The sequence below is a fragment of the Nycticebus coucang genome, chromosome 1 (assembly GCF_027406575.1).
Source record: "Nycticebus coucang isolate mNycCou1 chromosome 1, mNycCou1.pri, whole genome shotgun sequence".
Lineage (NCBI taxonomy): Eukaryota > Metazoa > Chordata > Mammalia > Primates > Lorisidae > Nycticebus > Nycticebus coucang.
In genome coordinates, this window is record NC_069780.1 from 147,338,880 (window position 1) to 147,355,113 (window position 16,234).

At 36.4% G+C, this 16,234-nt stretch overlaps 1 protein-coding gene across 1 annotated transcript in view; it reads left to right on the top strand.

The window, feature by feature from the left end:
• The window catches only part of DEPDC1B (DEP domain containing 1B), a 164,262-nt gene extending 149,031 nt beyond the window's left edge, over nt 1-15,231 (top strand). Inside the window, exons 8-11 of the mRNA XM_053590185.1 lie at nt 427-593; nt 2,294-2,470; nt 12,803-12,988; nt 14,232-15,231. Coding sequence (XP_053446160.1) covers nt 427-593; nt 2,294-2,470; nt 12,803-12,988; nt 14,232-14,393 — 692 coding nt within the window. The 3' untranslated portion in view covers nt 14,394-15,231. The remainder of the gene's footprint in view (nt 1-426; nt 594-2,293; nt 2,471-12,802; nt 12,989-14,231) is intronic.
• Nucleotides 15,232-16,234: the final 1,003 nt, after the last annotated feature.

Sequence of the window (16,234 nt, forward strand, 5' to 3'; positions counted from 1 at the left end):
GGTAGGTTAGCATTAGCCTGACTGCTCCTGGTTCGGTGGGAAAGAATGCTGTGAAAACTTACACATATGTATCTAGTGTATAGGAGGAGAAAATGGCTGTATTTGGTTCTATATATTTGTTATTCTTGGGTGGTGGTTCATGTTTTGCATGATGAATTGAGAGTGACAGTGGATCTATATTCAATTGGCCCAGTACAGTTGGATACGTGAAAATATTTTATATAATTTTAAAAACGTACATTTCATAAAAATGTGAACCTTCATAGTCAAGTAGGCTATGGATTTTTTTTTTTTTTTTTTTTTTTGGTCGAGGCTGGGTGTGAACCTGCCACCTCTGGTATGTGGGGCTGGTACCCTACTCCTTGAGCCACAGGTGCCACCCTAGGCTATGGATTTTAAAACATTAAAAGCTTTTTTCTAAATTAGGTTTGTTACAGAAGGAGAAAATGGCAGTGGAAGCATTTCAGATTTGCTGCCTCCTACTGCCTCCTGAAAATAGGAGAAAGTTACAGCTGTTGATGAGGATGATGGCGAGGATCTGCTTAAACAAGGAGATGCCCCCACTGTGTGATGGCTTTGGCACCCGAACACTGGTAGGCTGACTTTGAAAATCTGATGTGAAGAGTTTGGGGAACAAAATTCAACTAAGTAAAGTTTACTGGTCTGGGAGATCAGAGGAACGTGCAAGGCCGACTTATTTAAAGAGTCACAGTCTGGTCTCCACCCAGACTTGTACTTTCGGTCTCAGAACTTAATGACAAGTGAAGACTGAGGAGGGGACAGACTCTGAGTGTAGAGAAACCTGCTACCCCCTGTTTTACCACTATTTCTTTAAATTTATTTGTTTATTTATTTATTTATAATTGCCAAGTAATAATTGTATATTTATGGGGTATATGCTGTGATATTTCGATCCATGTACTTGTTACATAGATCAAAAGATTCAATCAAGGTAATGAACGTATCTATCCCCTCATGAACTTAGCATTTTTTTTTTTTATGGTGAGAACATTAGAAATATATTCTTTTAGTAATTTTAAAATATACAGCACATTATTATAACTGGCCACTGTGCCGTGCAGTAGACCACTAACACTTATTCCTCCTGTCTCACTAGAACTTTGGCCAGTGTCTCCCATTTCCAGCTCCTTGCACCCCCGGCCTCTGGTGACCACCCTTCTACTCTTTGTTTCTATCAGCACGTTTTTAAATGGAGTTTTTGTTTAGGGTTTACTTATTAGCAAAAGCTCTTAATTTAAAAAAAAAAAAAGCTCTTAATTTTCCTCAAAAAAAGTCTTGGAATGAAATTGGTGCTTCATTGAAATGCAGGTGCTTTCCATATCCTGCTGAACCTCTATGTGGTCCCTGGTCATCCACCAACCCAGCTTCAGAAGTAAAGGAGTGAGATCAGAGGAGCCCTCCACACCCAGTAGAGTGAATCTTGACCTCTTTTTTGGCCCATCCTTTTTGAAAAGCTAAAGAAAACTTTGTGTCTGTTCCCCATGAAGCATATGTGTGAACATTTGCATACAATTTCAAGGTGTTCACAGCTTCCCTGGGGTCCATGGTGTCACTAGGCAAAAAAAAAAAAGAAAAGAAAAAGGTCTCTTCCAGTGTGTCTCTCTGTACACATGAATGTGAGTAAAGATCATTTGCAGTGTGTTGATGAAATGAAGTCTCTTAACTAAACAGAACTATATAATTTCATGCTTGTAGGTTTGAAAGTAGGATTGTCAGCAGTAAAATAAGAAGAAAAAGATAAGAAAGTTAGTCCAAAGGATATAGTATTAAGAATGGAGTAGTACACGTATATGAATTCTGTGGATATGATATGACATTACATTACATTATATATTATATGCTGTAATATATTTCATGTTTCTGCTTGGTATAAAGAGTCTTATTTAATGTACTTCTTATAAATTCCATGGCTTTCAAATATACATTCAAAAACCCTAGAGAAAATAAATTGACTAGGGAAAATGTAATGGTTGAGGCATACAGATTGTTAAGCAGAATTTTTAAAAAATCAATAATGATATTAGGATGTTATTTGACTAAATAGCTATAATGTACTTTAATTTGAAAGTGCAGTGTGACTCAAGTAGTAACAATTTTTAGAATTTGTTCATATATTAATATGTACACTACAATTACATACATATATATGTATATTTAAAATCATATGTAAAAGGGGATGCCATTAAAAATTGCCCAGGCAAGCATCTTTCTGAAAGTTTCTTAAACTCACCTGTTTTTATCTACCACCCTCTACCCACCCACCCATTTTCAGATGGTTCAGACATTTTCCCGTTGCATCCTGTGTTCCAAGGATGAAGTGGACTTGGATGAATTATTAGCTGCTAGGTTGGTGACGTTTCTGATGGACAATTATCAGGAAATTCTGAAAGTGCCTTTGGCCTTGCAGACCTCTATAGAGGAGCGTGTGGCTCATCTACGAAGAGTCCAGGTAAAGGAGAGGATATTTTCAGTCCTATAAGATTGGCAGTGGAGAGTCCCAGGAGCTTGCAGGGCTTCTTGGGACATTTTGTTTTGAAAATTAAGTGAATTAGTATGTACAAAGTGCTCCCAACAGGTTTTGGCACATAGTGCTACATGTGTTTGCTATCATCACTGAGATATTTATGGAATGCATACTTGGTTTTGTTACGTCAATCAATGCTGCATATTTTTGGTTGCAAATTCCTTGCATGAGTTTGTTCAGAATCTACATGTACTTACGAATTGCAATGATTTATGTACAATAAATGTGTTGATTCTTAATAGCCCTGTGACTTAGGTGACACTTTTCACAGGAGAAAGCTTAGGCACAGAAAACTTAAGTAACTTGTGCAGATCACAGAGCCAGTGTTCACACTGATGCAGTCAGCCTCCAAAAATCAGTGCTCCAAACGTATCTTTCCTCACTGCCTCTCTAAAAACCTGGTGTAGTAGAAGAACACTGGCATCAGAGCCATGAAACTCTGGCCAAACTCCTGGCTTACTCTCTCCTAGTTGTGTGACTGTGGGTAAAGCCCCTTAAATTCTCCAAATTTTACTGTCCTAAAGCATTGAAATGAGCCATTCTTACTTTATAAAGGTGTAAAGATTAGAATACTGTATTGTAAAGAGTTGGGCATAGAAGCACATGCCTCGTGCCTGAAAACCCTAGCTACTTGGTAGGCTGAGGCGGGAGGACTGCTTAAGCCCAGAGTTTGAGTCCAGCCTAGGCAACGTAGTGAGACTCTGTCTCTTAAAATAAATACTCCACTGAAAAAACCCTAGTGTGAATTTCTGACACATGGCAGATAATCTTTAAAGATAGCTGCTATTGTTGGATTATATTAAAATGATGCAAAAGAAATGTAATATATTTCTTTTATGTGGGCTCCACCTTGGGGTTTGTGTGTCAGCCTGTGGGAGCAGAAACTTGGTAGGGGTAGGCAGAAGGCCTGCCTGGCTCCTTCTGACTGATTTGGCTTCTTTTCCCTTAAGCACTTTTTGAGACTCTATTATTAAGTACCAGTGAACTGCTGCCTCTCAGAGTACTATGAAAATAATTAGCTGTTCAAGTGTTCACAGTATGTAATTTGGAAATTAAGAAAAATTTTTTCTATTTTGTTGTAATTATCAACCTAACAACTTTGAAGAAATTTGGAAAGTGAAAGTACACACAAAAAATATCAGAGTTACACCAAAATGTTCATAATATTATCATCTTCCAGGTATTTTGGTGTGTCTGTGTGTGTATCTGCCGTTTGTATGTGTGCCGCCTTGTGTTTCCTTCCTTCCTTCCTCCCTCCCTCCCTTAAAAATATGATGAGAAAAATTTCCCCCATGATTAAATATGCTTCATTGACAATAGAGTGACCAAGAGCACGGATTCTATAGCTTAATGGGGTTTGAATTTATCACATGCCCTCTGTTAACTTGTGACTTTAGACAAGTTATATGTCTTCAACATCTGTCCCAACATCTCTGATTTATAAAGTGGAAATAGTAATACTTAACCTCATAGGGAATTGAATGGCTTAATGCATGTAAGGTACTTACGATAGTGTTTATCACACTGTAAACCGTCCATCTGTAGCTGCTGCTGTTGGTGTTGTTATCATCATAATTGTTATTCTATGATATTATTGACAACATGGTATTCCATAATAGGGATATACCATAATTTGGTTTTCAGTTGATATTTAGATTATTTCCATGTTTTTCTTCCTCTTTGCAATCAATATAACAGTAAACATTTTATAGCTCGATTTTTTATTTTTGTCTGATCTGTGATTATTATTTTTTTCTTTTTTTAATTGTTGGGGATTCATGGAGGGTATAAGAAACCAGGTTACACTGATTGCATTTGTTAGGTAAAGACCCTTTTACAATTGTGTCTTGCCCCCGAAAGGTGTGAACACACCAAGACTGATCTGTGATTATTTTCTAAGAATAAATTCCCAGCAGCAGCATTGCTTGGTAAAAGGCATGAACGTATTTTAAGTATTGATAAGCATATTGCCAGTTTTCCCTTGGGGATGATTATTTCCCTTTGCATTCCATTCAGTGGTGTAAGAAGATGAGTGTTCATGTCTTTGCACTGTCGCCTATTTTGGATATCATTATTGATGCGCGTACATAACTTTACCATTTTCATAGGTGAAAAGTGTAACATTACTGCTATTTTAATTTATTCTTTTTTCCCTTGATATTTTTATGAACCAAATTTTAAAAAAGTAAAAACGAAAAGAAATAGTTCATCGAATTTCTGCAAGGAAATGTTGAAGCAGTAACTATTTTGCCCTGTATTTGCCAGATTTGTGTATTCAGACACACAGCACAGGCATATATTGTAGCAGCTTACCCCTGTGAGCTCTTCGCTGTCAAGTGAAGATCAGAAGGCTTAGCTGTGATGATTAATTTCACTGCAGATAAATGTGATCTTGTGAAGAGGCCCTGTGATGTGGACTGAATAAAGTCAATGAGTACTCAATTGTTCAATTACTTTTTCTCTCTTGGAAATACACAGTAGAATTGACAAGCAATTGTTCCTTTTAGCCCTCAGAGCTTAAGATCTCTGTTCTCATGAATGAGGCCCTCAGCCCCTATGCCACAGCACATTTAGCGAGAGCGTTGCTTCTCTGAAAATGCACAGTTTGCTGCTTATATTATTCCAGTGATTTGTTTTGAGGCACTTTCAAGGCTGCCTCTGGGATAGATTGTGAGGTAGGCAATGCATTTGATACAAGCCTTCTATCTGTTGTCTGCAACTCTTCTTGTGCCCTTCATTCCTAGTCTGTAGTGTTATTCTTATGCCCCGAGTTTCTGGCTGTTACAGTCTACCTGGATCTTATCCTTTATTCTAGCCCTTTTCTATTTTTTTGCCCTTCATCAAATAAAACCGGAAATATCCTAAGTCGGCCTGTTTTCCTTAGGGTTCTGCTTGTTTTCTCTTAGGTTGTCTCTAATTGATCTGATAAATTGCTATCGAGGCATGGAATGTGCTCAATGTAATAACCTCCCCTGGCAATATATTTATTTTTAACTGTGACCTGTAAGAAAAAGTCTTACAGATGTGAATATAACAGTGGAAATATAATCCACTGTAGAAAAACAGGATGCTATAATTTTGAAAAGACTCTGGACTCTGAAGTTAAATATTTTTTTTATTATTATTAAATCATAGTTGTGTACATTAATGCAATCATGGGGCATCATACACTGGTTTTATAGACCGTTTGACACACTTTCATCACACTGGTTAACATAGCCTTCCTGGCATTTTCTTAGTTATTGTGTTAAGACATTTATATTCTACATTTACTAAGTTTCACATGTACCCTTGTAAGATGCACCATAGGTGTAATCCCACCAATCACCCTCCTTCTGCCCATCCTCCCTCCCCTTCTGTTCCCTCTCCCCCTTCCTCCTATTCTTAGGTTATAACTGGGTTGAAGTTAAATATTTTTAACATATGTTCATTTACTCACAAGTCTTGGTTTCCTTTTTCCTCTTATTTTTTCCCTTCTCCTTTTTGCCTTGTGCAGTATCAGCACATTTGTTGTTTTCACTCGATTCTCAAATGTTTGGAGATTCTTATAGTCCTCTCTCTACATAACAGCTTAGCTAAATATATGCTCTATCCACCCCAAAGGGAGGGAGAATCAAATTCTCCACAGGTGAGAAGGAGCCTGAATAATAGTTCACCATGTATGTCCAACATTGTAATGGTTTTGAATTATTTTAGTCAATATGTTTAATTTGTATTTAAATTTCAGATCCTATTAAAAGAGGACACAAGATTTTTAAAATTTATTAAAATAGAGTTTGGGTTTAAAAGGTAAAAATCTAATATTTAAAACTGTGGATTTACATGGAAAACCTATTTGAGAGATTATTTAGGAGAATGAACCTGGTATTGCCAGAGATTCAGCTGTCCAGATACAAAGTGGTCACTGAACACCAGGAGGATTCATAGCAAATAGACCATCTCCAAGACACATAATCATCAACTTGAACAAAGTTAAAATGAAAGAAAACAATATAATTACACCCACTGCAACAGGAAAGCAACAGTTAACCTACAAAGGAAAAGGAAAACCCACCAGGCTAACAGTGGACTTCTCATTGGAGACCTTACAAGCCAGAAGGGATCGGGGCCTTGTTTTTAGTTGTCTTAAAAAAACAATTGCAAGCCAACAATTTTGTGCTCTGAAAAACTACATTTCATAAATGATGGTGAAATAAAGACTTTTCCAGACAAGCAAATGCTAAGGGAATTTGTCACTACTAGACTTGCCCTACAGAAAGAAAATGCTCCAAAATGCAGTATACATGGAACAGTACCGCAGATACCAACTAGCGTAAAAATTCCCAAGTGAGAAAAGAAGACAATAATGTATCACCCCCATCATTATGAACATATTCATACTTATGCTTAACATGAACAGTCTGAATGCCCAACTTAAAAGACACATAATGGATGAAAAAACACAAGTTTTTGAAGTATCTGAAGGAGGTTAAGGGATGCAAAAATGTATTCCATGCAGGCTTGGTGCCCAAAGCACAGTGGTTATGGCACCAGCCACATGCACTGAGGCTGGCGGGTTTGAGCCTGACCTGGCAGCTAACCAACGACAACTGCAACCAAAAAATAGCCAGGCGTTGTGGTGGGCGCCTGTAGTTCCAGCTACTTAGGAGGCTAAGGCAAGAAAATCGCTTAAGCCCAAGAGTTTGAGGTTGCCTTGAGCTGTGACTCCATTGTACTCTACCAAGGGCAACTTAATAAGACTCTGTCTTTAAAAAAGAAAAAAATATATATATTCCATGCAAATGGAAGCCAAATGTGAGCAGGCATAGTCATTCTCATATCAGATAATATATACTTTGTATCAATAATGTTCAAAAAGACAAAGGTGGTCATTATATAATGGTAAAGGGAGCAATTCAACAAGAAGAAATAACAATTCTAAATAATATGTACCTAACACAGAAACTCCCAGATTCGTCAAGCAAATTCTACAAGATCTAAGTAAAGAAATAAATAGTAGTATCTTAATAGCCTGAGACTTCTATACCCACTGACAGAACTGACAGAACTGAGGCAGAATATGAATAAAACAGTGAACTTAAATGAGACTGTAGAACAAAAGTACCTAACAGAAATTTGCAGGACATTCTATCCTCAGTGAATATACGTTCTTCTCGTTGGTACATGGAACATTTTTCAAGATTGATCATATCTTAGGCCACAGATCAAGTCTCAGCAAATTCAGAAAAATCAAGATCATACCATGTACCTTCTCGGGCCATAGTGGAATAAAACTAGACATCAATTCCAAGAGAGAAACACTCAATTCTGCATGAAGTCATGGGAGTTAAACAAACTGATGCTGAATGATCCTTGGGTCAATGATGAGGTTAGGATGGAAATCAAAAGATTCCTTGAACTGAATGACAAAGGAGACAAAAGTCCCCAAAATCTATGGGTTACAGAAAAAGCAGTCCTAAGGAGAAGAGTCATAGCTTTAAATGCCTTCAAGAAAAAAGACAGAAAGATCACAAATTAACAACTTAATGTCATATCTCAAGGAGTTAGAAAAAATACCAAACCTAAATCCAGCAGAAGAAAAGAAATAATAGCTCAGAGGAGAACTATGTGAAATGGGAAACAAACAAAAATAATGCAAGGGATCTATGAAGCTAAAAGCTGGTTCTTTGAAAAGATAAACTGATATATCAATAGACCATTAGCCAGAGTAACCAGAAATAGAAGAGAAAGGACCGAAATAAACTCAATCAGAAATGAAAAAAGAGACGTTACAACTGATACTGTGAAAATACAAAATATCATCTGTGAATACAATTAAAACCTGTATGCAAACAAACCAGAATACTTAGAGGAAATGGGAAAATTCCTGAAAACACACAACCTCCCAAGCTGAGTCAGGAAGATAGGAAAAATTTTGAACAGACCAGTAATAGGTAGCAACGTTGAAGCAGTCATAAAAAAATTTCCTGGCCAGGCACAGTGGCTCACACTTATAATTCTAGCACTCTGAAAGGGCAAGGCATGTGGAGTTTGAGACCACCCTGAGCAAGAGTGATACCCTGTCTCTGCTAAAAATAGAAAAATGAGCTGGCGTTGTGGTGGGTACCTCTGTTCCCCGCTACTTGGGTGGCTGAGGCAAGAGGATTGCTTGAGCGTAGGTGTTTGAGATTGCTGTGAGCTATGATAATGCCATGCCACTCTACCCAGGACTACTGTGTCTCAAAAGAAATAAAAGAAGAAGAAAACAAAAATTTGCCAACACAGAACAACCCAGATCAGATGGATTCACAAGCCAGTTCTACAAGACAGAGAACAACTGGTACCTATCCTATAGAAATTAATCCATAACACCAAGAAGGAGAGAAATCTCCCCAAACTCATTCTATGAAGTCAGTATCACCTTCAAGAAAAAAGACAGAAAGATAACAAAGCCTGTTATCTTTGATAACAAAGCCTGAAAAAGAAATGACAGAAAAAGCAATAGGCTAATATATCTTCTGAATATAGATGCAAAAATCCTCAACAAAATACTAACAGACTGAATTCAACAGCACATCTGAAAGATTATTCACCATTATTAAGTGGGTTTCATTTCAGGGATGCAAGGGTAGCTCAATATATGTAAATCAGTAAATGTGATTCACCACATAGAAGTAAAAACAAAGATCATTGTGATCATCTCAGTGATGCAGAAAAGGTGTTTAATAAAATTCAGCGCCCTTGTATGATAAAAACTCTCATACAATTAGGCATAAAAGGAACACATCTCAAAATTACAAAAGCCATACACAACAAACCCACAGCCAACATCATATTGAGTGGGGAAAAGTTGAAATATTACTCCTAAGAAGTGGAACAAGACAGGGATGCTAACTGTAACCACCTCTATTCAACATAGCACTGGAAGTCCTTGAAAGTCCTAGCTAGAACAATCAAATATAAGAAAGAAATAAAGGGCATCCAAATCAAGAAAGAGGAGGTTTAACTATCCTTGTTTGCTGATGATATTACCTTATATTTAGAAAATCTTAAAAATTCAAAGGACTGCTAGAATTGATAAATAACTTCAGTGAAGTGTTAGGTTATAAAATCAACATATATAAATTATAGGAAGTCCCAAAGTTATGAACTAGATAGGTGTTCTATAGGTTCTTAAGTTGAATTTGTTCTTAAGTTGGAACAGGAACATTTACCTATTACCTGTAATAGCCCCCATTCATTAGTGTAAGTCATACATCATTTAGATTTTTGTTACTTGGGGACTGCAGCATAACTGTTAAGCTCAGAGTCAAATCAAGGACTTAAACCATTTACAACAGCCATAAATATAATAAAATACCTAGGAACAAACTTAACCAAGAAAGTGATAGATCTCTACAAGGAGAACCACAAAACACTGATGAAAAAAATTTGTTTGTTTGGCACAAACAAATGGAAAAACATCCCTTCCTCACAGATTGGCATAATCAACATCATTAAAATGTCCATACTGCCTAAAGTGATACAAATTCAATGCGATTTCCACCAAAATGCCATCATCTTATTTGTAGACCTAGAAAAAACAATTCTAATCTTCATTTGGAACCTAAAGGACCCAAAAATAGCTAAAGCAATCCTAAGATCCAAAGCATAAAAAACAAATCTAGAGGCACCCACACCTCACTTCAGCTTATACTATAAGGTTATAATAACCAAAACAGCATGGTACTGGTATAAGAGTAGAGACATAGACCAATGGAACAGAATAGACAACCTGGATGTAAATCCATCTACCCACAACCACCTGATCAACAAAACAGACAATAGTATATGCTGTGGTAGGGAAGCACTGTTTAGTAAATGGTGCTGGGAAAACTAGATAGCCTTACGCAGAAGAATGAAACAAGATTTTTATCACTTATCATCCACAAAAACTAATTCAAGATGGGTAAAAGACTTTAAAGCATGGAACCACAAAAATTCTGAAATAAAATGTAGGAAAAACTCTCCTAGATATCAGCTCAGACAAAGAGTTATGACTAATTTCCCAAAGGCAAATATAGCAACATAAAAATAAATAAATTGGACTTAATTAAATTTAAACGCTTCTGCATAGGCTCGTTGTCCATAGCTCAGTGAGTAGGGTGCTGGCCACATACACCAAAGCCAGTGGGTTCAAGCCCAGTCCAGGCCTGCTAAAACAACAATGACAACTGCAACAAAAAAATAGCCAGGCGTTGTGGTGGGCGCCTGTAGTCCCAGCTACTTGGGAGGCTGAGTTAAGAGAATCGCATAAGCCCAAGAGTTTGAGGTTGCTGTGAGCTATGATGTCATAGCACTCTACCGAGGGTGACATAGTGAGACTGTCAAAAACACAAAACAAAAAAAACCTTGTGCATAGTGAAGGAAATAATTAACAGAGTGAATAGACAGCCTATAGAATGGGAGAAAATATTTTCAAACTATACATCCAGCAACAGACTAATATCTAAAGTCTTTAAAGAACTCAATAAGAAACAAACAACTTTATCAGAAAGTAGACAAAAGATATTGTAGGATAATATTTAGAAATAAACATATCCTACATCAAGCACACAAAGTGAACTCAGTGTGAGTTTAAAATGACTTGCTATTCTTCCAGAGGCTTAAAGGATCTGGGCCCCCCTGGGACACATGCAGAGTTAGCTTGCCTGGAGTTAAAATTCCATAAGCCAATTCTCTGAAGTTGTGCGCCCTGTGAAGCCTGAGATCAAAGGGCGTGCCGCTCTTCCTCAGAGATACAGGCCAGAGGGTTGAGGTATGTTAAAAACATATTGTCAGAGGTCTATAGGTGCTCTGCCCTGAGGAAAGACACAGTCCTTACTTCATACTGAGTAACCTGAGTGAACGCTTGAAGGTACTCTTCCATTAACTCTGTTCCCCTATGGCTGCTTTCTTCTTTGTGATCTTTATTTAGATACCTGCCCAGAGATTAGTCAGTGCCTAGAAGAAGATGTTTACTGCAGAAGTGATTGTGTTGATATGGTAACAGGATATTTCCTTACAAGTTAATTTCAGATAGGTAAAATGAGGTAATGGTGAAACTAACAGATGATAAAGGGTGTACATGACTAGAAAGGTATAAAATCAAAACCCCGAATAAAGAACTTTGCTATGCGCCATCCCATACTGTGTAGTCTGTTTCTTGACTTAATAATTGCAGGAGCGAGTTTATACCCACGGCAAAGCTGCTGTTCTTTTGTGTCTCAGGTCACGCAACAGATATGAATAGAAGTTTTTCAAAAGAAAAATAGAGGAATGGCCTATAAACATTTTACAAAGTGTTCAACATTGCTCATCATCAGGGAAGTGCAAATTAAAACCACAATGAGACCTTACTACTATTGGAATGACCATTAAAAAGTCAAAAATCAAGAGATGCTGGTATGGATTCAGAGAGAAAGGAATGCTTATACATTGCTGGTGGAGCTGCAAATTAATACAATCTCTATGAAAAACAGTATAGAGATTCCTCAAAGAAATAAATGTCTAGCTCCCACTTGATGCAGCAATCCCACTGCTGAGTGTCTACATAAAGAAAAAGAAGTAATTTTTTTTTTTTTCCAGAAAGCCATCTACACTCAAATGTTTATTGCAGCACAATTCACAATTGTAAAGATATGGAACCAAGCTAAATGGCCATAGATAAGTGGATAAAGAAAATGTGTGTATATACCATGGTACAATTCAGCCATAAAAAAGGAATGAAGTGATGTCTTTAATGAAGTGATGTCTTTTGTAGCAACTTGGATGGAATTGGAGACCATTATCCTAATTTAAGTATCTCAGGAATGGCAAACCAAACACTGTGTGTTCTCATTAACAAGTGGGAGCTAAATTATGGATACACATAGGCACAGCGAGACCTAAGAGATAACTGGAAACCAAAAAAGGGGGAGGTAGGGAGAGGAGATATGGGATAAAACCTTACCTATTGGGTGCGATGAACTTCATTCTTGTGACGGACCGACCAAAAGCCTTGATTTAAGTATTGCACAAAGTGTCCATGTAACAACATTATTTGTACCCCCTTAATATTTTCAAAATAAAAGTCACTTTAAATCATATTTTAAAGTTACAGGAACACATTTACTTTTCAACATAGTTTCTCTCGATAAAATTTAGATGAAGGATGTGGCATTTCTACAGTACAAGGAAATATACCATGTTTGATCTGAACTAATTTTTATGATTTATTTGAAAATGCATCATTTTCTTTTCCTACTATATTTGCCTCAGATAAAATATCCAGGAGCTGATATGGATATCACTTTATCTGTGCCATCATTTTGCCGTCAAATTAGTCCAGAGGAATTTGAATATCAAAGAGCATATGGTTCCCAGGAACCTCTGGCAGCCTTGTTGGAGGAAGTCATAACAGATGCCAAACTCTCCAGTAAAGAGAAAAAGAAAAAACTGAAGCAGGTAAGAAGGATATTCTTTTGTCATTTTTTCCTTCTCCTTACATTTTCTTTTTAGTTTTTAATTTTTTTTCTGTTTTAATAGATTTCATATAAATACCATGTTCTGAGACATTGCAGTTTTGAAAGTATATTATTCAGTTCATATATTCCAGAAGTCTCATTGATTTGCACAGTTGCAGTCAGTTGCTCAGGTCTTTATTCTGCAGTGTAGATATTTTGCTGTTATCAAACTCTTCAATTGTAGAAGCATTCTCTAATAATTTGTCCATTGTTTTGGTATATGTTATAATGTGAATTATCAGAGTAGTTACTGTAAGTTCAGAGATGTTATCAGTTAGGGCAGATTTCTTTTGCTGTTTTTAAAAGGGAAAACCAAATGGAATTCACAAGTGTAAAATGCCTAGTTTAACAGCCATTGGTTTCAGCTAGCCACAATCCAATTGGTTTCTTGCCTCCAGTATCACTACGTTTTTAGTTCCTATTATGTTAGGCAGCACAGCTTAAGGTTTCAGACAGTAGTTTTCAACTCAAAATGAGTTTACTCTAACCATTCTTAAAGATTGCTCAGGATCAGGTGAATAGTTTTTGTTTTTTTAAGACTGAACTCTTTGTACCTGGATTCCAGGTCATGCTGCAAATGCAGGGTTAAGAGCATTGGAGTTCTACGCTTTTAATTATAATCTCAGATTAATTTTGGAGAAGAGTTCAGTGGTGAATATGAAAGCATAAATACATCCCCTCTCTTTAAGGTTTTTTTTTTTGCAGTTTTTGGCCAGGGCTGGGTTTGAACCCGCCACCTCTGGCATATGGAGCCAGCGCCCTACTCCTTTGAGCCACAGGCACCGCCCTCTCTTTTAAGTTTTTCACAAAGAAATGTATGTTCTCTCTTCTAGTTGGGCAGAAGCAGGTGGGGCTGAGTTGGAGAAGCAGAGAGATGGTGATGTACAATTGGCCAAAGTTTCCCTTAACTGTGTAGAAGTTATTTTGAAGCCAGAGTCACTTGTGAATATTTTTCAAGGGAAGTCTATTTATAATTAGCAGTTAGGGAAAGTATAAGAAAGAAATGACTAACAGGCACCCTTTATTTGAAGCTTGGGTCAAAGGACAAATGAATTAGCACTAAAGAAGCTGAAATCAAATGACTTAACGAAAATTAAAAGAAAAACCAGGAAATAATGATCAGAAACCTTTGTTTTATTGGCTCTTATATGTCTTTTTCACTCTTTCTTGGACCTTTCTTTTAGTTTCAGAAATCCTATCCTGAAGTCTACCAGGAACGATTTCCTACACCAGAAAGTGAAGCACTTCTGTTTCCTGAAAAACCCAAACCAAAACCGCAGCTGCTAATGTGGGCATTCAAAAAGCCTTTCCAACCATTTCAAAGAACGAGAAGTTTTCGGATGTAATACTTCCATAGCAATAGGAGTTAGAGACCTTCTGTTATTGTTTCTGTTGTTTTGAGTGATTGATTCCGGTTAGGAGAAGGACTATGTTGGTTGAAGAAAGAAAAGCAAAAAATAATGGACTTCTGAAATGTAGTTTGTAAAGATTATCTAATTTTAAGAAATGTTGAGCCAATATCAGTATTTTTATAAAACTCAATGCTATTTTTAAAGTGTACAGATTAATAAAAACAACTGAGTCAAATATATAGTGGTAATGTTAACATAATTTGTAATTGTTACAAAATGGTATTTTCATCTTTTTGTTTTTTGTCATGGTGTTTATACAATAGTTGTTTGTACATCCTACTGGATGTTATAACCAAGTCTTAAAAATAGCATATATATATATACACACACACGTGAATAAGAAAGACACTGGGTACTGTTACTGTGATGCCGTTGTCTTAATGGCCAGTTGTGATTTCTCCTATGTAAATTCCATTTCTAATTGTATAAAAATTCTTAATGTCCTATGTGTATTTTGATGTCTGTGTCTTTTATTGTGGATTTGTTGGATGCAATGACAGACTTTATTAAAGCTGGTATTTTTATAACATGTATATATTAGTTGGCATTTACCTATAGGTGTAGTAGATTTTCATCTACCTGCCATGGTCTTAGCTACAGATCGAAAATTGAACTGTATAAATTATTTGGGTTCTCATAGACTTGTAATTCTAAGCAAAATCTTTGTTTTCTTGAGAAACACAAATGGGTAAAATAAAACAAGACTACTTCATTTATAAATATATTTTCATCCCTTTGAAAGTACGTGAAATGTAAATAAATATGTTTTTTATACTGAACCTAGTGTCGTGGTTTTTCTTATTTTATTATTTGTTTAGATCATTTAGCATCCTTAAATGCCTTTTCCAGTATTCTTACACAAGTCATTTACTTCTATAAGAAAATAGGAAGTGAGATTTGGACTTTAGTACTGGCCTTTATGAGGGTGTTTTGTCAGTTTTTTTGCTTTGCTTTGCACTTTTGCAAGATAGAGGTACACTTGGATTATGGAGCACCCAGAAGTTTTCTCCAAAAAGCTGAGAGCAACACCCACTGTAAATTGGCTGTGGTACTCTCTGGATTGATTTTTTTCCTTGCACTTGACATGTGGCCCTATTCCCTCCTATGGCTGACACAGATTTTGCTTATATTAAAAATGGATAAAAATATTCCTATTGGTTTGGGCACCACCTTACTTTCCAAATATGTAATGTAAAGGGAGATTTTTAGTGTTCCAGGATTTATTCTGAGACTTTGGCTTTCTGTTTAGAGCAAAAAATAATTGTTTTCTCTTCTATTTGCCCTAATGCTTATCTATGGAAGTGTATGTGATTGTTTTCCTTCCCTCCCTTCCTCCCTTCCTTCCTTCTTTTTAGATTACTTTTTAAAAATGTATACTTACGGAGAGATTAAAAATACATAAAACCATGGCGTAAGTGTAAAATTGCTAAGTAGATAACAGCAGCTTTCCAAGGTAGTTGTACCAATTAATACTCCTATGAGCCATGCCTGAGAGTTCTTTTGCTTAACATCCTCACCAAAACTTGCTATTGTGAAAGTGTGAAATATTGTCAATGTGGCAAATATAGTGTCTGATGATGGTTTTAGTTTGCATTTCCGTAGTTGTTGTTATGGCCGAATGCTGTTTCTATATATTTTTGGACTTTTCACTTTCATACAAATTTTAATTATGCAAAGTGAATTGTTAAGCTACACTCATGTACACCACTGCTGAGGTTTTGATTTCAGTTGTGTTGAATCTATGAATGAATTTGGAGGGAATTGCTATGTTTGTA